Source organism: Abrus precatorius, unplaced genomic scaffold (assembly GCF_003935025.1).
Source record: "Abrus precatorius isolate BTA unplaced genomic scaffold, Abrus_2018 Scaffold10, whole genome shotgun sequence".
NCBI lineage: Eukaryota > Viridiplantae > Streptophyta > Magnoliopsida > Fabales > Fabaceae > Abrus > Abrus precatorius.
In genome coordinates, this window is record NW_020874292.1 from 844,899 (window position 1) to 867,247 (window position 22,349).

General features: G+C 30.4%; 3 protein-coding genes across 5 annotated transcripts; 2 read left to right on the top strand and 1 right to left on the bottom strand.

Annotated features, from left to right (window-relative positions):
• The first annotated feature begins 1,552 nt into the window (after window positions 1–1,552).
• On the top strand, window positions 1,553–2,349 carry LOC113853185 (protein AF-9-like). The gene has a single exon (XM_027483683.1). The coding sequence runs from the start codon at window positions 1,570–1,572 to the stop codon at window positions 2,098–2,100; it is 531 nt and encodes a 176-aa protein (XP_027339484.1). The 5' UTR covers window positions 1,553–1,569; the 3' UTR covers window positions 2,101–2,349.
• Window positions 2,350–12,569: 10,220 nt separating this feature from the next.
• Window positions 12,570–17,393, top strand: LOC113852562 (O-fucosyltransferase 7-like). Its single transcript, XM_027482876.1, has 13 exons — window positions 12,570–12,674; window positions 12,786–12,952; window positions 13,400–13,474; window positions 13,930–14,029; window positions 14,112–14,179; window positions 14,493–14,581; window positions 14,674–14,854; window positions 14,955–15,083; window positions 15,170–15,303; window positions 15,393–15,606; window positions 16,259–16,443; window positions 16,545–16,640; window positions 17,058–17,393. Exons 1-13 carry the CDS (start codon window positions 12,653–12,655, stop codon window positions 17,200–17,202), a joined length of 1,605 nt encoding a protein of 534 aa, XP_027338677.1. The 5' UTR covers window positions 12,570–12,652; the 3' UTR covers window positions 17,203–17,393.
• Window positions 17,394–17,847: 454 nt separating this feature from the next.
• LOC113848533 (serine--tRNA ligase, chloroplastic/mitochondrial) lies at window positions 17,848–22,003 on the bottom strand. Of its 3 annotated transcripts, none has more exons than XM_027478114.1 (10): window positions 21,749–22,003; window positions 21,512–21,660; window positions 21,033–21,126; window positions 20,792–20,940; window positions 20,575–20,667; window positions 19,978–20,157; window positions 19,422–19,588; window positions 19,035–19,169; window positions 18,849–18,942; window positions 17,848–18,267 (listed from the first exon to the last, which is right to left on the bottom strand). In XM_027478114.1, exons 1-10 carry the CDS (start codon window positions 21,933–21,935, stop codon window positions 17,992–17,994), a joined length of 1,524 nt encoding a protein of 507 aa, XP_027333915.1. In that variant the 5' UTR covers window positions 21,936–22,003; the 3' UTR covers window positions 17,848–17,991. The 3 variants fall into 3 exon arrangements, with proteins under 3 accessions (XP_027333915.1, XP_027333933.1, XP_027333924.1); XM_027478123.1 differs by having other exon boundaries at window positions 18,035–18,267; window positions 18,818–18,942; XM_027478132.1 differs by lacking the exon at window positions 21,749–22,003 and having other exon boundaries at window positions 21,033–21,133; window positions 21,512–21,652.
• Window positions 22,004–22,349: the final 346 nt, after the last annotated feature.

Genomic DNA, 22,349 nt, shown 5'->3' on the forward strand with positions numbered 1-22,349 from the left:
GCAGAGTTCTTTTGAACATCATGAAAACGTTGCCGCGGGCTGAAGAAAAAGAAATAAATAACGTAATTGGTAAAGCAAAAGCAGAAAAAAGAAATGGTGAATGCTACCTTTGCGGTTGTGACAAAGCGGTAGGAGCAGAGTTCGGCGATGTCGACAAAGAAAAGTGGAGATTTTGAATGCTCTTAGGCACTTTCCTCGCCCTGTTACTGGTTCACGTCGCTGTCTTATGCCTCATGTTGTAGAGACCCTTACATTTGTTTTTTCAGCAGGATATTTAAACGTTTTAAATAAAGTTTATTTTATTATTATAAAAATATTGAATTAAAAAATAACTAATAATGTATTAAAATTTAAAAATTGTTCATCATTAACTTATTATTGAAATAAAAGCTAGACCATTTCAACTTTATTTTTAATCCAGGTTAATTTGTAAAGCCAATAATATCATCCATAAGTAATTAATGTGTAGTATTTGTGTATAATATGTTAGATGTAATTTTTTCATTTAATTCACTTTTCAGGAAATTAGTATACCTCTAATTAAAGATGTTATATTTCATGATTATCATACTGTAAAAACATTTTAAAAAACTTATCCAAATCTATACTTATAAGTTTTTTTTCCCTCTCTTCTTCCTACTTTGATGTTTCTCGGGCAAGAGAAAAAGTGTGCATACGTCTATTTTAATTTTTTTTCATTCTTATCTTATATGATAATTTGCTTTTTTACTAGTTTCAATAAAGAAATGGAAAAAATTAATAACAAAAAAAGGGGGGAATTAAAATAAACATCCACAAATGTTATTCTTTTATTAAAGTTAGCTGCCAATAAACTATATGGATCATGATAAATGATCTAATTAATAATAAATGAAACAATCGAAAATAATATATTTGAAGCATAAGCTGTGAGAATAAGAGAGCCAAATCGTGTTCACAGAATGAAAATTGAAAATGTAAAAATAATAAGAGGGGATCGCAGTGAGACTGTGTGTTATAAAAAATAGATAAAAATGGCAGAATCAATGGATTGATTGGCAGAAGAACAACTGTCAGAAATCAAGAACGAAATACACGCAGCCAGTGTCTCAAGTCAAGACTATAGCCATGACAACGTACTATTTGGTTGTACTCACAAAAATTCCCATATAATAAAATATAGTAATAGGCTAATAGCAATACAAAACGGCCACGTTTAATCGTTTACCAGAACCATGGTTGCTTTGATTTTGTCGACGCCAAACTTTATATTCCTTGTAAAATTAAAGATTTTCCACGCCGCCCCAAAGAAAAGTTTTGGCCTTTTCCACAAACAGGAGACCATCGTAACCACCGAGTTAGGCTACGTGGCTCAATCATAGGCGTCCATTTTAACCCTACAGACAAGTATTCCAAGTCTTATTTTTCAACTTGTACAAAACCGTCAAAAAGACCATTTTGAGGAAACTCCCATGAACTATCACGGAAAGTGGAACACACCCTCATCCCCTTCCTTCATACGAATCATATCTCATCTCTATATATCAACCAAACTTTCTCATCTTCCAAACGACAATGTAGCCCTTCAATATGGCCACCCTAAAACGACCTTCGAAGGACAAAGACATTGTTGGGAGGTTCATGCCCGATGGTCGTTGCAAGAAGCACCCTAAACACCGTCAATCCCCTGGCGTATGTTCTCTTTGTTTGAACGACAAGCTTTCTCAACTATCTTCTTCTTCCTCTTCCTCCTCCTCCTCACGTAAAACAACCTCCACTTCTTCTTCCTCTTCTTCTTCTTTGTCCTCTTATTACTCCTCTTCCGCTTCTTCCTGTGCTTCTCCCACGCATGATCCTTTCCCTTTTCCCAACGAGGCAAAGAGTGGCTCTTCCGCTTCCATCTTTCTATTACGTGGTGGACTCGTCAAGAGTAGGTCAATGGCTGTTGTTCCCAGAAGAAAAGAAGGTGAAGGTGGCGTTGGTGATGAGGATGATTGTAATAACAAGAGTGTTAAGAAAAGTGGGTTTTTGTTCAAATTGCTTCATCCTAAAAGCAAGAGAATGGAGGAGAAGGGATCTAAGTTGATTCATACTAGGTCTCTAATAGAAACCGTGACATAGTGATAATCTTTTATTCTTCTCTAATTAATTAATTAGCAATTCTTTCTTTCATTTTTTTTCCCACCCTTTACATTTTGGGTGGATAATATAGTGTTACTGATGAATATTAGTTCATCTCTCCAATTTCTTTTCTACAAAAGCAGAAAGAAAATAGAGATCTTGTTTTGCATAATCATATGCATGTGTATTTTTGTAAATAGATTGATGAATACTTTTTGGATCGTTGGAAAGAATAATATAAAACATATTAATATGTATAACTAGAGCCACCTACAGTATATATATATATATAATTGTACACGGATTATTCCTTTTAGATTTGCTTAATTCTTAAAAATGTTGCTGTTGTGACTAGAAGTTAGAGACTGTTATACGAGGAGAGGTCAGAGAATATTTATCCAGTTCAACTTCAACATGCCGAGCCGATTAACCACTAGTTTGGCCCAGAGAACGAAACATGTATTACTGGCAATGACTTGGCAATATAAAAAAATCTTTTAACTAGTGTCCTAAACACATGTTAAGAAATTTAAAAAATGAAATATTTAGTTAAAAATACAACAATTAATGCATAAAAGCTTTTAGATATCTTTATTTTTAAATCCTTATCAAGCTATAAACACTAGTTAATTAGGCTTAGCACTCTCATAAAAAATTAAGAAATATAGTTAATTTTAATTGGAGAGAAAGATCATTCATGACAAATGAATTTATAAAGTAACTTATTTGCAGGACAACTAAATTATTTTTTAGAAAAAAAATCAATGGTACAAAATGTGTCAAGGGGTGTATTAAAAAGATGAATTAATCCTCTAGTATTAGAACTTTTTTTTGGGTCAATCCTCCAATTTACTAAATAAAAATATATTAATTTTTATAGTTTTAAAATGTTAAATGCATATCTTTTATTTAATATTTTTCATAAATTATTAAGAAAATGAATTAAAGTATTATATGAAATATAGTACTGCTAAAAAAAACTGTGATGCTATCATTTGCCATATCATTTAGAAGAACTAAATCAATAGGTAAATACTACTTTAATGTTATTGTTTGTTTTCGGTGAACAGAAGTATAACATTTGTTGTCAATGGAAAAACTGTTAGCGAAAATTTATGAATATATATAGAGAAAAATAGACATAAAGATTCGGTCATTTTTTAGTTTTAAGAATAAAGATAAAATTCTGAAGTATTAAAGTAAGTATTATTAATGTTATTTTTTGTTATCAAAGTTAAAATTTTATTTTGATAATATATGTAAATATATAACAAAAACTAACATTAAAGATCAACATTAATTAACTAACAACACTAAAGATATTTATATCATTATACCTAAATTTTGTCAAATTTAAATATTATTTTAACTATAAGTGAAATTAAAGTTTATATTTATATAAAGAAAATTACAATTTGAATAATCTCTTAATAATTTTGACTTTTTTAGCCCAAGAAAGTAAATATCATTTCTAAGTGGGTTTATGTTGTTATTTTTCCATCTTCTTATCAGGTATATGTGCAACATCGGTGATTGTTTCTCGAGGTAACAAAATTCAATGGGGGGTTCAAGGTTTTCAGGTCTGAGACTTTGAATTTTCTTTTTCTTTTCTTGATTTATTTTTTATTTTTCTTGTTCTTTACGTATGCAGAGATTGGTCATAATAGGAAAAATCGTAACCCTACTTGACAGCTCGTATATATAATGGTCGTGGGTCCAGTATATATTCCTCTTCAAGTACAGTTTCTTTGCATGCGTTGTAAAGTTGAAACAGATGAATTGGCACCACAAAGCTGAAAATTATTCATGTCTTCTCCCGTATCTGCATCACTCGGGATTTAAAAAATTGAAAATAATTAAGCAAAGACATAAAGAACGTCTAGATCCAATCTTCGCGGCAATTTCAAACACCACCAATTCTAGTACCCAATCCTAAGTCAGAAGCAGAACACAAAAGCAGCATTTTTTAATATTTAAGTCGAAGAATTAAAATATTTAATAAAAATAAAAGTCAATGACTAATTTATTATTTTTAATATTACAAAAATTAAATTACCTAACCCTTCATATTTCAAGAATTAAAACAAAAGTTTAGTCTATATCATTTGTTGGGAAGTTTAATTATATTATTAATTTTGAATTCTGCTAAGTCTTATCACCTAAAACAATTCATTTAATATATGTCGGGTGGTAAATCGTCGTCTTCTTTTGTTTCTTTGCACGTTTTGTGTAGAACAGAAAAAAAGAGTTGTAGGTTGTCTCCTTTGATATTAGTTAGAGGGTATTTTAAAATGTGTCTCTCTCTCTCTCTCTCTCTCTCTATATATATATATATATATAAGATAATGATATAAAATATAACAAATAATATTAATTGTTAATTTGATGTGTAAACAATGAAATTATTGTTTTTATTAATGTTTTTTTCAATTATCGATTAGTTTTGATAAAATTTATGTTGTGTTCTCTTTACTAAAAAGTTGGAGGTTAAAATAGCATACGCGTGCACATAATAGACAGAACAATATATGCATCGGTAAGAGAAATTTAATGCCAAAATATGTGAAGCATAACAAGGAGCAAAATAACACTTGAATTTTTTTACCCATTTTTTAATATCATTCTCTTTCCTTTTCTCATCACGTTATTTATTATATCAATTTCCTTTTCTTTCTTTTTCCTTTTTGTTATTTTTTCTTAATTATACACGCCCACGCCCTTCCACATGTGAAATACTATTTTCCATAAAATATATAGAACAATCAACATTTTTTTTCCTTAGGATGGTCCAGGTTCACCCACTCCAATGTCTTTTGACTATAATTCAATTCATTTATCTCATATGAATATTCAGTTCTCCTCCAGAGGAGATTTGGAATTTGGATCAGTTAACATCCACTGAGAAGAAAATAAAGATTTTTTGCTCAACCACTCCATGCAGGGACACACCTTATGGATACACATAGAGGGATCTACTTATTCAAAAGGTTTATGTTCTTAAAGTTATTACGTTTGTTAACTTTTATAAATATTAAAATTTTCATCAATTTAATATTTAACTTAAAAAATTTCTATAATTGAAATTTGAATTGCACATATCTTAACCTTTGAGAATGTTTGTCTTTATATTTCACTGAGGCATGAAAACTCCTTTTGAAACTTAACAACCGTCAAATTAATTTATAATTGCATCTCGTACAATTCAAACTTCAATTGTAGGATATCCAATTCCTTGAAGAAAACCATAAAAAGTACTTATAACATTATCTATGTTTTGTCTAAGGAAAAAAACCACGACGGGAATTTGGCAAAAAAGCGATAAACAAATAAAAAACAAGTGTAATTATCTTTAAAAATAATATAATAATGTAATGTAGTAGATAGTTGTTTATCTTAAATATGTTAATCATGATTGAATAAATAAAAAGACATTTTTGGAAGAAGCAGATTTGATTTCATTATTCTTTGCACTTGAAGAGAAATTAGTTTATAGCTACCGATTCTGCAATATTCTTCGTGCTTATAAAAAAATTGAAAATATTTACTCAACTGCGGCGTGCGTAAAGGAATTGCTTAAGCAAAACCCAACAAAAAAAGGGTTGGGTCACAGATGGGCTAGGAAGGAGCTGAAAAGAAAACTCGAACAGTCATTTTCTTTGGGCCATGTTTACGGCTTAAACATTTTGAAATCCAGTTTCTTAGTTGGACCCAACAAGAAATGGACTAATTATTTGCACCCAGCAAGGAATTGACAAAAAGAAAGGCACCACGTGAGATTCCCAATGATATGCATACCTTAAAAATTTTGCAGTAAATGTTTAGGAAGATCATTGTAGGGTGTGCAGTTTGATTAGAAAAAAATCATTTTATCCGATCATAAAATATATTTTTCGATTTTGAATAAAGTTTTGAATATGCAGTATATTTGATTAGTTTATGAACACCTATATCATTAAGAAAATAATATAAAAAAAAAAAAACAATTATCAACTTCATTTAATCCATGACAGTAATTGAAAAGAAAATATCGATAACAAAAATAAATAATGTGACACGTGACAAAATTGTTTTTACGTGTCTGGTTCTGATTGATCAGGACCATATAATCTCCGATCATACAAAAAAAAATTAAAGAGAAGAGAAAAAAATATACAAATTCTCTTTCTCATTTACATCTTCAAAAAGTTAATAGAAGAATATCATTTAAGTTTTGTATCTTGAGAAAAAAATGATAAAAAAAAGCATTAAAATATAGAAAAATAATAATTTATCTAGAAAAATACTTTTATATGTGTCCCACTTCGTGTTCAAGTTATTTAAATAATAATAATAACGAGGTCTTAACACATTAAAGAAAGAATAATTGAAAGGGAAAAGCCTCACCAACCCGTATATTGTATTTTAAATGATTTTGCAAATATTATATTCTGTATAATTGCATGTTGTTATAGATAGGTAGATTGTATTTTTTGTGGGTTGACAAGCAATGGGACCAAAATGAAGTGGAATAAGCAAGTATATGACGAAGGATGAAGTAACACCCTGCCCCTAATTCTTGGGACAAGTGTCCCATACCATATATATCATACATGATATAACAAAGGAGCTTAATGATGGTCAATACGTACTTCTTTTCTCCTTTAGCTGGGTGAGTGGGTGTAGCTTGCACGCATATTTAGTTCACACTTCACACACACTTGAGCTCCCTCATCAAATCCTCCAATCACATGTCAAACTTTTTCACACACATCTCTTATTCTTTTAAATAGATACAAATGTAAGATGAGAAAAGACTCTCATGATAATCATTTGATTAATTATTTGATAATAGATAATATTTAATTATTTAATAATTTTTATGACAAATATAAAAGTAAATAAATACTATATGTTTGCTTTAATCATTCAATATATTTAAATTAATTTTATTAAATATCTCTAATTTAATAAACTAACTATAAATTTTCAGCAGAAGAATAAGGTTTCAACTTTGGAAAAATATAATACTTAAAATTAAAGGACTGTTTGATTAATAATTGAGATTGAAAGTGTCAAAGAATCAACCCTATAAGCAAGTACACAACCTTTTTATTGAAAAAAAAAAAAAAAACTTGTGTCAGTAGCACATGAAAGCAAGGAACAATTAAGTGCTTCTGAGTGTACTTAGATATAGTGTAATTAAGTATTTATTTAATACATAAATTTGATAACAAAATTTATTTTTAAATTTTTTTTATAGATATGATAAAAATTATAAATTATTTTTAAACACTCATGATTTTCGAAACTTCTTAACTCTAACGTCAAATACATACTCTGTCATTCAAAGGTCCAAAATATTATTTTAGAAATATTTTTTATATTCAATCAGTGTCAAAAATGTTATAGTTATATAAAACGACATGATATGGTATTATTAGGAGCAAGAATTTGAAAATTGGCGCGTGATGACAAACATGGGATTATAAAATGCACAAGTACGTTGGTGTGGCACAAATGTTGCATTCCACATGAGTATGATATTGAAGTGGCAAAGTTAGTGGCTACTCTCATCTCTCTCATCGTGCGCATTACGTTCACATTATTCTCCAAATTCCAACTCGTGTTCATCGCCCATTAGCAATTTCCTCTCCATTATCAACCAAAATGCTACTCCCTAACTTAGTTTTCCAGCCACTTAAATTGCACATGCAATAATTCCGGTTCCACATCAAAATATGAAGAAAACGACAGCGTTTCTTGTTGTTACATCTCATACCTACCACCAAATCTTGCCTAAGAAAAGGATAATTTTTTTATCTTATTTTATATTTAGTGCACATTAAACTAATAAATTATATTTCTTTTAATTTCTTAAAAATATAATATTGCTAAATTTTTTCAAAAAAATATTATCTGTAATAACTGTGTTAGCTCAAACAAAATTAATTTTTAATAAAAAATATGTATCATCTAAAAAATACATAATACTATTTTATTTTGGCTATTTATAATTCATATTATCCTATGAAATAAAACTTACACCAAAGACTAGAACAAAAATAAGACAATAAATTATAAGATAAGCTTATTATATCTTGCTAATTAAACAAAATATAAAAATTAGTGAATAGTTTTATTTTAAAATTAATCCCTAAGTTAAATTTTTTTATAATATTTAATTTATGTATATTAAAATTAATACAAGGTATAATTTAAAATATATATATAAAAATACAAACAATTCCAATTTTAAAGTGGTTATCCGAAAGTACTCATTATTATTTTCTTCAAGGCTTTGAGAATTCAGAGTAAAAGGGAAAGAAAATATTTGTAAGGTACGAAAAAAATAATATAAAAATTTTAAATTAAAAAAATTTAAATATTTTATTTTTAAATTAACTTTCAAACAAAATCTTCATAGATAGGGAGACAAGACAGAGGTTAGTGATTCTCTTTCTTTTTTGGGCAGGAATGAGTCTCCTGTAATGAATGGAAAGTGCAGAATATGAGATTTGAGCATGCTCCTCGTGTTGTGTTCACCCAAGAAAATAAATCAGGAATGACCACTCTATAAAATGATGAATTTAAAATCTTATTTTATTCTATAAAATTATAAATATAATTATGATAATTTTTTACAAAAAAATTTATCATTATTTAATTTATCAATTAATATAATTATTATAACTTTTGTTTATGATATTTTTATATATTTTTTTTATTAAACATGACATATAACCCATCTAGTTAAAAATAGGTCAACTCGTCGTTAATTTCACCCCAAAAAAATATTAATTTAATGATATCTTCCTATTTAATCCTAGTTTATTTAAAAATATATGAATAATATATTTTTAAAAATATATTGATACCCTTAAAACATTTATTAATATTTATCTGATTATATTATAAAAATTTAAATCCAGTATTATCGATGCTATTTATATCTTTTTATCAAAAATAAAATTTTATCTTAATAATTTATATAACAAAAATTAACATTAGAAATCAGTATACTATCATTAAAAATCAACACATAAACAAAACTATAATTTTAATTAAAATAAATGAACTTAAGGCATTTAAAATATTTCGTGTTATAAAATATAGGACGTTGGAAGATAACAATGGCGTCTATAGTCTATGAGTTGTTATGACGTCATCTTGGGGGGGTATGATTTTGTCCTGTAAGCTACATTTAGAGAGGGTTAAACATGGATGACCCACTCCATTGCTGATAACACTGACGCACTTTCTCTGCACTCTTTTTTGTTTATTAAGATTTATTAAAAATTATACAGATTTCATTTTTTTAATTTTTAAATTAATATTGTTTTATATTTTTATGATTTCTAATAAATTTTAGTTCATAATAAAATAATATATTAAAAATTTGTATCAATAACATTTCTCTAACAAAATTAAAATTACGAAATATATAATATTTACTAACCACTGCAACTGGATGATCGTTTTAAAGTATATAGATTACGACAGTTCATAAATCTATTTAATATAAAGTAAATCATAAAAATAAAATTAAAAAAATTGAAATTTAATTTTTTATTAATTGGATCAAATTTTACATTTTATTTTTGAAATGATATAATTTAATTCAAACTAAACGTATGTATGTATATATATATATATATTATAATTTTATTTATAAAATTAGCACATCGTTTGTATTTATATAATTACATATTTGTGAAATTATAATATTTAGTTTTTTTTGTTTTGATTTTAAAATTGTATTTCATTATTATTTTTTGAAGTATATTTTATATTTTAAGTAAAAATAAAAATTTAAAGTAATTCGAGGTATCCAGTATTACTTAATGTTTTCATACACATATACAGGGCCACTTATAAAAACGACAATATCTTTATCAGTTTTGTCGACCACTTAGGATACTAATTAAAATTTTAAAATATAAAATTAATATTAGTCATACTTCTTTTAGCAAATTTTTAAATATTTTTATTTTGAATTTTTTAAGTATCAACTACCATTGACACAATAATAGTTAACAAAACCAATATACTCTATCAAGCAATCATGCTTTCAATAGGTTTGAAGCTCCCACTCGACGATGAAATTTACTTGTAAAAAATTAATTTGTCAACTGAATTATGATAGAAACTACTACTCTATTCAATTACACTTGCATTAGAAGTCTATTCTCAGCACTATCATGATGCAAACTACCAGGTGTAACTCTAATTTCAATCCCCACCTAAAAAGTTCACTCTTATGGAGATTTTACACATAGACATGATAAATGTTACGTGTAAGTTAAATATACTTTTCCCTTTTCAAATCTATTTTCATTTGATCGATGAAGCCTCCTTCTTCATGTATTGTATTTTAAAGATCGAGTTCAATTTATATTTTTCAATGATAAATTATATTTTATCTCTTTGAATTGTTATATACTAGATTACAATTTTTTAAATTTATTTATATTTACTAATTACTCATATTTTCTTTGTTTTCATATAGATACCGTATTTACTTATTTATTCTTTGTAACTATAAACCAAGGTTTTCGATAGGAAGAAAAACAATCCAATAAAACTGTCATAGTTGATTTTATTTTATCAAAGTGAAATCTATTATTGTTTTTTCTTTTATGAATATTATAAAATTTGTGGATCAATTATTTGGTATTTACAATTTAAAAATAATCTTATAATAATTAAAAAACTATGATGACATTCATATGGGCCATTTCCTGTGAGCGGTGTGGTGTGACTAAGAGGGATGAGGAGACAAAAGCTGAAGGACAGAGACCAGAAAGGACGAAGGCATCACGAGAAAAAGGAATAACTTAATGGCTTCTTCGAGAATCAGAAGTTTTGGTTTGTAAATCCAAAATGTTCAGTACTTAGATATTTTGTCTTCTTCACAAACATCACACTCCTAATTACCCCATTCACAGCTTGGATGGTTCTTTCTATCAGTCACTTCCTTTTGTTGTTGCATGGGTAACAAATACTTTACGTTGACATGGCATACACACACATATATATATATATATATATATATAGTCTTTATCGTATGCAATAACCCTAAGGTCCTAAGTTTTTTTCATGTCTATTATATTGCGTGTGAGTGTGTGTATGTTATTACTTTTTATATCATCAAAATACTAGAATTTCTTTGTGGATCACAAGTACCTCAATGATATGACGTATATGTAGTAAGAGCTCTTTACTCTTTATTGTATGCCTTCACCCTAACACCTTAAGCTATTTTCATGACTGTTGCGTGGGTATATGTCTATGGTTTTTTTTTACACCACCAAAATACTTCTTTTTTTTAAAAAAAAAATATTATATATATATATATATATATATATATGTGTGTGTAATATGTTAGCACTATTTTTTTAATAAAGTGTTTTTTTTTAAATGAGAGTACTTCTATTAGTTAATTTTATTTTAGTAATTATATATATATTAAGAAATAAAATTGTAATTTAATATGAATTTAAATTATAAATTTTGATAACTTATTTATAATTAAAAAATGTATGGTTTTATTTAATATAATAAAATATTTACTAATCATAATTATAATATATTTTCTAAATTTATTAAATTTAAAAATAATTACATAATATATTTTATTTATTTATTTAAACATTTTATTTTAATTAATAAATATAAAATTAACAACTAATATTTTGGATGGAGAGAAAGTCCAGAAAAAATCGATACAGATTTTACGTAAACTCTCTTATATTATTAACTAGAGTTTGTAGCATTCACCGTATGAATTCGCTTTCGTACTCCAAAGTAATTTCCTGTTGGACCTTATTTTGTCGTGCGTACCAAACAATCCTGCAAAGTCAGTTCCAAATCAATGGGATTGGGATCAATGCTGTGCTAAAAGTGTTTAAGATATTTAATGAATAATCAATTAAAACTCTATGTGGGTTTGTACTGATTAATGCAACTATTTATTATTTTTGTCTAAACCTCGTTATGTGGATCCATACATTCACTGCATTTGACTGTATCTTAACTAACCACCTATTTTAAAGTAGATACTAGATGTATAATTATAATACTAAGTGTATAGACAAATAAAAATCTGAATTCTTTCTAAAACTATTAAAAAGCATATTTTAATGTTTATTTTTTAATTTGATACATTCATTGAAAATGCCAATCTTTCATTGGTAAATTTTATTCAATATTTAAAACCGACTGCATGTTTTAAAAACAGAAAAGTGGGTCCCAGGCGAGATCTGAAACTACCAAGCACGAGTAATTTGAATTCAAGTCATTAATACTAATTAGAGATAGAATTAGTTATAACATTAAATTACTAAAGGTTAATAGAAAATATTAACATTAATTTGAATTTAAGCCATTAATACTTACTGAAATTTATTATTCTTTTTATTAAAATAGGGAATACATTTTAATATATTGAATAACAGTAAAAAGAAAGAATAAATGTAAAAACGGAGGAATGAAAGGTGGCAAAGGGGCACGATACTGAGAAAAAAAGCCAAAACTGAAAACAGCACCGCTATTTTATTCCCGCAGAGACTGAAACATGAACGCATCCACAGTCCGAGGTTCACACATCACAAATTCAAATACAATACAAGTGTTGTTGCTTCATCTTATTCTTCCATTTTTTTTATATATATATGTAATGTGTTTGGGGTTTTGGATGCTGAGTGTAGAGAGAAAAGGATCATCAATGCAGAGGCGTAGGACGGTTCCATTGAGCATGCTTAGGAGGTTCCTCGCTGCTGTTATATTCTCAATAGCTATCACTTCTCTCTTCTTTGTTCATGTCCATGTCTCTCCATCCCCCACTGATCACAAGTTCAATGACAAGATCCCTTCGGTTTGTTTCTTCTCTGTTTTCTTGTTCTGTATTTATTTTTTTTTTGGGCAGAACGAAAAACCAAGTTTTTTAGGGCTCTCATTGTTACTTTAGTGGTTCTGGAAAATTCCGTGATCTTCTCCAACTGTTTTTCTCGTGTACCGGATTTTATGTTTTATTTTTTTCCAATTTTGTTCTGGGTTTAATGATATTGCGCTTACAATGAGTCTATTTTGCGGTTCTATTTGAAAAACTTCGATTTTCAGTGTGGTTTTGACTTCAACTAGATTGCCCATTAGAGCATTTCAATATGGGAAGCGTGGGAGTTTCGGTTTCTGCTTTTCTGTAGTTTTTTTTTATCGGATTTTTTTTTTTGGGAAAATTTGATGTTGATAATTGATGGCTCATTACTGATCAGAATTCCATTTCCTGGTTTTAACATTTTTTGTGAATATCTAAATTTGATAGTTTCACGACCCGCAAAGCTGGACTCAAGAGCTCGCTCCGCCCCATCTATCCATGGCTCCAATCTCTGTTTCCAAGGTTTTGTACTTCTAATCATTACTCCCTTAGAACTGATTTGTTGATTTGTCTGTTTGGATGCTGAGAATGTGACAAGAAATGAAATGAAATGAAATCCACTGGGTATTGGGTAGTAATCCCAGTATATATATGTGAAAGAGTGATATTTTATGCAGCAGAGATATATCTTACTCATTTCACTTGCTAATTGTTAGAATAGAAAACTATACTAACCGCAAAAATGTATTTCTATTCTTTAGTTTCCTTCCTTCTGTTCCTGTCAACTCCGGGGGGGCGTTTCTTCTTTGCCAGTTGCATGTCCTTTGGTTCTGTTCACTACTGAGTTGGACTTTCTGTTTATTTGGTTTTAGTGCTTGTCAGCCATGTTGGGGTGTCATGTATCTTGGCAGATGTGTTTTAAATTATGCAAAGCAATTATGTACCTTGTTTCTGTTTTCATTCCTTTAGTTTTGCAGTTGAATGATTCAAGATGGGATTTGGACTACGACAAACTGTGGAAGCCTCCACCAAATCATGGGTTTATACCCTGTACAAATCCTACTCCTAATTACACAAGTAAGAAACTTGAACTTGTATTGGAAGTTGTAAGTGTGATTTTTTTCCTAGTTCTTCGTTGAAGCATCAACTGTTTGTCCAGCTCCTGCAAAGTCACGGGGTTACCTTTCGGTTCATACAAATGGTGGGCTAAACCAAATGCGTGCTGGGGTATGGGTTCCGTCTCTTTAAATTGCTCTCATATTAAATACTTTAGTTTTAGAGTCAACTATTCAGCTTATTAAATGCTGAATTTTTTTATCTTACTATTGTATTGTTGTGAGATGTTTGAAAATTCTGCATGAGTTTAGTTGCTGATATACAGCCACACGTTACTTCAAGGTGAAATGTTAGTTTGGTAAAATGCCTGATTGATGACAAAATTTAGAATTTAGAGAAGACCATCAACCAATATATTTGTCACTTTTGGATGTTCTTTATTGATGTATTGCTTTAAGCTGAAAGTTTGTTTCCTCGACTACAGATATGTGATATGGTAGCTATAGCTCGTATCATAAATGCCACTCTTGTAATTCCAGAACTTGATAAAAACTCATTTTGGCATGATACTAGGTAACTTTGAATTCTGTTTTTTTCTTTTTCTATTATAATTCTATCTTTTGGACCTAAGATAATTAAATTCTAGTCTTTTGTTTGATTTGCAGCAATTTTTCTGACATCTTTGATGAAGAGTGGTTTATTAGTTCTCTAGCTAATGATATAAAAATCATTAAGAAGCTTCCCAAAAAACATGTTAATGCTACCAGAATCGTCATGCAATTCAAAAGTTGGTCTGGTATGGATTACTATGAGAATGAGATTGCTGCCTTGTGGGATAATTTCAAAGTATGTAGCCTGGTTGAAATTGTTTCTTGCATACATTACAATGTTACTATCCATTTACTAACATAGCGTACCACCATCTTATTATTGATAACCTCTAAAGGTAATTCGAGCTTCCAAATCTGATTCTCGGTTAGCAAATAACAATCTACCTCCAGATATTCAGAAGCTTCGCTGCCGTGCTTGTTATGAAGCTCTCCGTTTCTCTCCTCACATTGAAAAAATGGGAAAAGTAAGTAAATGTTAACACTTATTGTCTTCTTAGGTTGCTTTCTCATACTCTATCCATTACTTTAGAAGTTTTTTGAATCCTTGTAGATATTGGTGGAGAGGATGAGGTCATTTGGCCCTTATATTGCATTACATTTACGTTATGAGAAGGATATGCTTGCTTTTAGTGGGTGCACACATGAACTATCTACAGCCGAGTCTGAAGAGCTACGGATCATCAGGTATTGATGCTTGAAAATGATTGGTTAAATCTCCTGTCTTTTACCGATATCGAATGTATGAAAATTATGCTCCTGCGCCAAATTTGTAGAGAGAATACTACTTATTGGAAAAGAAAGTATATTAATCCCATAGAAGAGAGATCCAAAGGGTTTTGCCCTTTAACTCCGAAGGAAGTTGGAATTTTTCTTAATGCTCTTGGATACCCATCAAAGACTCCAATATATATTGCTGCTGGGGAGATATATGGGGGTGAGTCCCATATGAATGACCTGCGATCCCGCTATCCATTGTTATTGGGCAAGGTAAGCAATTACAATACTTAGTTGCTGTATGTTGAAGTTTGATACAGTCAGTATTTTCAATATCTCTTCAAGATGGACCCATAACTTTAGATTTAGTAAGTATTTAATATATTATGTTGAAGTTTGATAAAGTCAGTATTTTCAATATCTCTTCAAGATGGACCCATAACTTTTGATTTAGTAAGTATTTAATATATTAACACATTGGGTGACAATAAGGTTCGATGGGAAAGGTTTACTTCGTCTCATCCACTACACGATGACATCATACTCGCGTCTACACTTTTTAAATTGGAAACAAAGCAAATTCAAAGGGGTTAAATGTTTGGAGATGGAAAACCTATCCCTAAAGAAATAAAGAGAAGAGATGCCTTATTTATTTAAATGCATGAGGAGCTTTACATCATAAGCCAGATTCTCTATTAACTAATCATAGAGATATGGTTAGTGACATTTTGCGTTGATCCAACTCTTTTTTCAGTTAAATCATTTAGGTAAAGCCATGTTTTCTATTAAAGGTTTCTTTTATCTAAAAAGAAAGTTCTATCTAGGGCTGTTGCTGAGTTTTAGGCACTTCTAAATTATGAGTAATAACCGTCAACTGAGAATGCAATGATATCATGTTGATTAACCTCCCTCTGATTAATTTCAGGAAAAGTTGGCATCCATTGAGGAGCTTGAACCCTTTTCTAATCATGCATCTCAAATGGCTGCTCTTGACTATATTGTATCTGTTGAAAGTGATGTATTTGTACATTCTTACCCTGGGAACATGGCAAAGGCTGTTGAAGGTCATCGTCGTTTTCTTGGGAGTGGAAGAACAATATCTCCAGATAGGTAAAACGCTCTTACTCAAATCAAGTTTTACTTTAAAAATTTTTTTGTAATGTTTCCTTTTCCATCTCATTACAAACTGTTATGCTTGCTTCTTTTATCAGGAAAGCCCTTGTTCGTCTGTTTGATAAGCTGGCAAATGGATCAATGACTGAAGGGAAAACACTGTCCAGTAAAATTAATGATCTCCACAAAAGACGGTATGTGAACAGAGAAGCATTAATGTACACACACTTTTTTTTTCCTGTTAACTTGAAGTTCCTCATATGATTTTGTAATTGACTTCCTACATCTCCCATACATTATGGCCCAATCATTTTTTAACATACCATTATCTTTGTTGTTACATTTTTATTGAATGAATTTGATCCTTACTGGCTTCACAACCTAGGCTAACTCGATCTATCTCAAGCTTTATAGGCCGTTTGCACCAGTGATAGTTGTTGTGACTATTAGCTATAGCTTGACAGAATATGATCTCTATTGTCTGGGAATTGTCATCAGTTTTCAATTTTCATTACATTGGATGAACGTTTTTTGGGGTGTTCTCAATTTTGATAATATACTGATAAAAAAAACATATATTTATTAGACTGTGTTTATCATGTGTTGAGCAGGCTTGGCTTCTTTAGGAAGAGAAAAGGACCCGTTTCTGGAACAAAGGGGTTGGACAGGTTTCGCTCAGAAGAAACATTCTATGCAAATCCTTTACCTGATTGTTTATGTCTGACAGAATCACTCTATAAACACCTCTCACGTTAGATAGACCAGATAAAGCAAGGCTTTTTCCTTGAATAGATCAATATTGGTGAAAGGACACATGCATCCTCCTTTTACCAACGTTTTAACACAAGTTCAGCTGCAAGGTGTTAAAAAGGCCTGTTGGCATAGTGTATATATCGATGACAAAAAAATGAAGTACAGTAGAAAGGAAAAGGAGGGGTAGAGGAAAAAAAAAAAAAAAGACGCGGGATTTCATATACAAAGTGAGTATGACAACCTGAGGTTCTTGAGTATGATGGGGCTTTTGAAAGGCATGATTCATTCATTCTTTTAGTAACATTTTACTTATTTATGTAAAGCTTTTAGATTGGGTATGGCCAGGGACTGAAATCACACCCATTAATGCAATTCTTTTTCTTTTTTTTTTTTGTGAAATTCATTATGGAGTATTATAATTTTTTTTTATTAATCCAACGATAGTTCCTTTTTTTTAATCCTAAGCGTATTTTATTTTATTCCTGTCATATGTTTGTTGTCCTGCCCACACTGACCAAAGGTTGGTATTCCTTCACTTTGAACGATACACTTAACAAATATTTGGCCAGGCGCACGCTTTTCCATTCTTTTTTAACTTTACAAAAACGGATTTCCATTGCACACAAATAATTTCTGCCTTCCAATTCCATTGCTAATCACTAGTTTATAATAAGTAAAAAAACAAAAATCATTAATATTATTTGTAAAATTATCATTCTAATGAAATTACTTCAACTCATCTATCACTGTAATCTAATTGCCGCAACAGCATCGACCAGATGGATAAATCAATCATAATGATTTTGTGGCGATAACATTAATGCCACCCATGAAGGGCCTCAAGGGCTGAGGGATAAGGACAGATCCATCTTCTTGTTGGTAATTCTCAAGCAAACATATAATCATCCGTGGTACTGCACAAGCTGTTGCATTTAATGTGTGAACAAACTGTGGTGGAGCAAGATTGCTTTTAGATTTTTTTCCACTTGTTACTGCTGCTTCTGATGGACGATACCGTATTCCCAATCGACGGCTCTGATAGTCTGTGCAATTTGACGCGCTTGAGATCTGTCACAATATCACATGTTAGGAGGAAAGAAGGCTCAGCAAATTATAGAGAGCCACATGTTTCATGCACAAGGTAATACCAGCAAGTTGCTTTTTACAAATTGAAGTTGCTCTTAGTACAAGAAACAGCAATTCTTGCATAAGCACAATACCTTTAGGCACAATCAATCAAAATTTAAAAGCTGAAGACATTTTAAAATAAAGCAAATGCTAACAAATGCCCATAGAGTATTGATCAAGGAATTAAAAGTAAAAGTATTTTATTAAAAAATGTAAAAATGCACTCATTTTCAGATTTTTAATGCATTTTTTACGTGATTTTAAATAAAACTTACTATTTATTAATTCCTTAACTATTGGTTAAGAAGACCCTTAAAATAAGAATAAAGTCTGTATTGAGGTCTATGTCAAAATTATTTTAACATTATCTTGAGCTTTTGATTAGTCATCCTTTTAATTATAGGCACTGTACTCAAACAAGAATTATTCATGCAAGCAACCAGTAATCTCAGCCCAAGGCCCATAGAAAGTGTGGAGAGATGTATCTCACAAGATTGAAAGGGAAAGAGTTGTAGCAGTACCTCACCAAACCGTTCTAATCCAGGCATCCATGCCTCTATATCAAATTTACGATAAGCAGGTGCACCTAAATCTTCAGAGGCCATATCCAAAGTTCTGCAGAAAAACTCAAGTTATAATGAACCGTAATGGAATCAAGTTAAAATAATGAAGAAAGGATGTACTGAATACTATGTAGTAAGTATTACTTGAAATGTAATCCTAGGGATGAAAAAATGTCTTCTTCAATTTGAATAAGCTCTTCATGGTAACTTTCACTCTCTTCTGGGCGGCAGAAAATAAACATTTCGACCTTACTGAACTGGTGAACTCGGTAAAGACCCCTGCTCAGTATTAATTATGATGAGAAGAGTTAGAAGAACCGGATATTTATAAACATGAATATTAGTGTGTAGTATAAGACATTAAGAAAATAGGAACTGTAACTAGTTAAATAAATTTAGTCCAATATATGCAACTAAAGAAGTATTCAAATTCTCCCATATATTAAAGGTTGAATATTATTAAAGATTTTAATCCGTGGTCAAATCAATAGCAAGGAACATGGAAGGAATGAAAATGCTTTAACTAATTACCTAGTTGCAGCGCCAGCAGAACCTGCCTCGGTACGGAAACAATGAGAAAATGCCACATATTTTAAAGGTAACAAAGTGTCAGCAAGTATAGAATCCATATGGAGGCCCCCAACAGGAATCTCTGCTGTGCCGATGAGGCATTGGTCACTGTCATCGATGGAATAAATCTGTTCAACGTTCGCAAGAAACATCAACAGAAGCCATGAACTTCAATCATCAAATTAAAAATGAAATAGAAGGATTTTAGGGGAAAACAATGATATTACAAAGCTTTGCATCATCAAACAAGGTTGAGTGCTATCATGATAATCACTAAAAGACCAACCAACTTGTAGTTCTCAGGTCTGGCAACATATAAAACAAGATGAAGATGGAAAGGCAAAAAGGGCACATGTTCTTTTGCCAACAGGTAAGCTGTTTCAGTCAAAATAATTGATTGCCAAAACAAGTTTGTCATCAGCTATGTTATTTTATGTCCATGATCATGAAGCCAACAATAGTTTAATGGCATATAGTGAGATAGAAGGAAGTGTTTAAGAGATACCCATTCACAAACCTGGGTATTATTTGCACGAGGTTGGAATCCACATTTTTCAACAATTGAGGACCGCACAATCTCAGGAGTTGTTAATGGAGTAAAGCCTCTCTTCATCACTTCTGAGAGTGTCCAATTTACAAGGGCCATCTCTAACAAAACTGCTTCATTTTTCAGGTAGTAAAATTTTGACCCACTGACCTGTGAAGCAGGTTGTTAGATGCACATCTGAGACAAAACTGAAGTCAAATGCCAATTATTTTCTATTTCTAATTTTGAAGATCTAAACTTCCACATATTGTTTTAAGAAAAAAAGGTATAAATTACTATCAAGTTAGCACTCAGAGTGAGGACATCCAATATTTTATACTAGAGCAGTGATAAAGATGAAGCATTTAATAACATAAAAGTTCAAGACTTCATCAACCTAATATAAAATACAAAACCATCCATGGCTATTTTCACACGAGTTAATATGCTGCTTCCAAGGCAACACCATGTCATGTTCACAGTAAAACATTTCACCTTAACTTGTTGCCACATATTATTAACCTATGCCTCAAAATAACACTAGAAATTGCCAAGATGCTTTAATGCCATAAATTAATTATAGTATACCTCAGCAGCTGCATCAAAATCAAAGAGATCAAGTTCATTTCCAAGTTGAAGATGATCCTTGACAGGAAAGCTAAATTTGGGAGAGCTGCCAACCTAAAAAGTCACAAATTCAAATAAATTAATATTTGAGGTAAAGAAATTGATGCATGAAGAAGATCAACAACCAAACTTTTTCCTCGAGAAGAAAAAAGCAAGGGAATTGAAATGATTGAAATACCATCTTCCTTATGGTGGAGCAATCCTCCCCTCCTATTGGAACATCTGGATGAGTCATGTTTGGTATACACTGCGCTTCCTGCTGAAGCTTATCATGAAGCTTCACCAGGTCTTCTTCCAAAGCAGTAAGTCCCTCCTTCAAATTCTTCCCTGCAAGCAAAATGTTACATATTTTATGAATGTACTTGTAAGGGAAAAAAGGAGAGCAAAGCCAGTTGGGTGAAAAATTATGCCAAGAGCACCTTCCTCGATTAGTCTCTGACGCTCAGATGGTTCTAGTTTTCCTTTCATCTTGCTCGCTACCGCATTTCTTTCTCCACGAACCCTCTCAACTTCCTGCTATCTGTAAGGAACAAATTAGCTAAGCCATTGAGAACAAAGTTGGGGCATTACTCCAATACCCATCTTCTTTTCAAGGGTATGATAGCCATCAAGCATTTCATTGATGGTTAGTTGGTTATATTTAACATAATTTTAAACATTCTCTATGAAATAAGCATTCCACAAATGCTTCACAAATTCACCCTGCGTGCAGTACCCCATCAGGTTGCCATAACAATTCCCCAAATTTTTTTTCCCACTATTGTTCTTGTGTGTAACAGAGAAATAGCATCCATTCATTAATAAAAAACAAAAACAAAAAATATGGAATACATACTACATTTCAATTTATTCGGAAGTGAATATGAAAAGGGTAGAAAAAATTGAAGAGAAACATAACCTTTTGAAGACTAAACATTTCATCATAAAGTTGGAGGACGAGGTCTAAATTAGCGTCAGAGTTACGGTTCCTTATGTTGGTGGCAACAGCTTCCTTGTTTTCCTTTATCCACTTGAAGTCTATAGTGGCTTTCCACTGAGGCTTTACGCCTACATCATCATCACAAACAAAATCACTTTTTATTCTTCTGAGAAGTGGAAACGAAAGTGAAAGAGAAAAATGAGAAAAGGGGTTGACCCTGCTCATCAGAGGCTTTAGTTGTTTGGATGGTGGCAGAAGAAGAGAGAGCTTTGATGGGGTAACGTGGCAATGGAGATTTCCGAAAATGAAGGGTTGGAATTTTGAATACGAAACGTGAGGAAGAACAAGTGGGAATTGGAACAAGTTTGAGACTTTCGAATGTTGTCCCGTTCAGACAACCCATCTATGCTTTCTAGTGTCAGTGGCAGAGCCTTCAGCTCCGTTTATCCTTAGTTCGTGTAAACAAATGAATACTATGTGCAAAGTATTAAAACTCAAACCAAGTCGTCGTTTTATTATGGTCGTCAAAAGAAAATAATGAAAAAGAAGAAAATTTATTAAAATATAATGTTTTAGAAAAAAAAATTATAGAAATATAAAAAAAATAAACTAAATATTTTAATTATTTTTAAAAAAATTATCATTCATGAATTTTAATTTTAAAATTTTTTAATATATTTTTAAAAAATTGTCATTTTGAGACTTTTTAACTTTTCTTTATTTTATCTTTAAATTTTTATACTTGTATTTTTTAATTTAATATTTTTATATTTTTTAAAAACTTTAATATTTTAGTATATATTATTTTAAAATATTA

Bases quoted from the DNA above. Each gene is read 5' to 3' on its own strand.
- LOC113853185 (XM_027483683.1), top strand. From the start codon at position 1,570: ATGGCCACCCTAAAACGACCTTCGAAGGACAAAGACATTGTTGGGAGG.
- LOC113852562 (XM_027482876.1), top strand. From the start codon at position 12,653: ATGAACGCATCCACAGTCCGAG. The intron at 15,084-15,169 runs GTAAGTAAATGT...GAATCCTTGTAG, and splicing joins ACATTGAAAAAATGGGAAAA to ATATTGGTGGAGAGGATGAG. The intron at 15,607-16,258 runs GTAAGCAATTAC...GATTAATTTCAG, and splicing joins ATCCATTGTTATTGGGCAAG to GAAAAGTTGGCATCCATTGA.
- LOC113848533 (XM_027478114.1), bottom strand. From the start codon at position 21,935: ATGGGTTGTCTGAACGGGACAACATTCGAAAGTCTCAAACTTGTTCCA. The intron at 21,127-21,511 runs GTTATGTTTCTC...TACAGATAGCAG, and splicing joins AAATGTTTAGTCTTCAAAAG to GAAGTTGAGAGGGTTCGTGG. The intron at 19,589-19,977 runs GTTTGTGAATGG...AACGTTGAACAG, and splicing joins CTCGTGCAAATAATACCCAG to ATTTATTCCATCGATGACAG.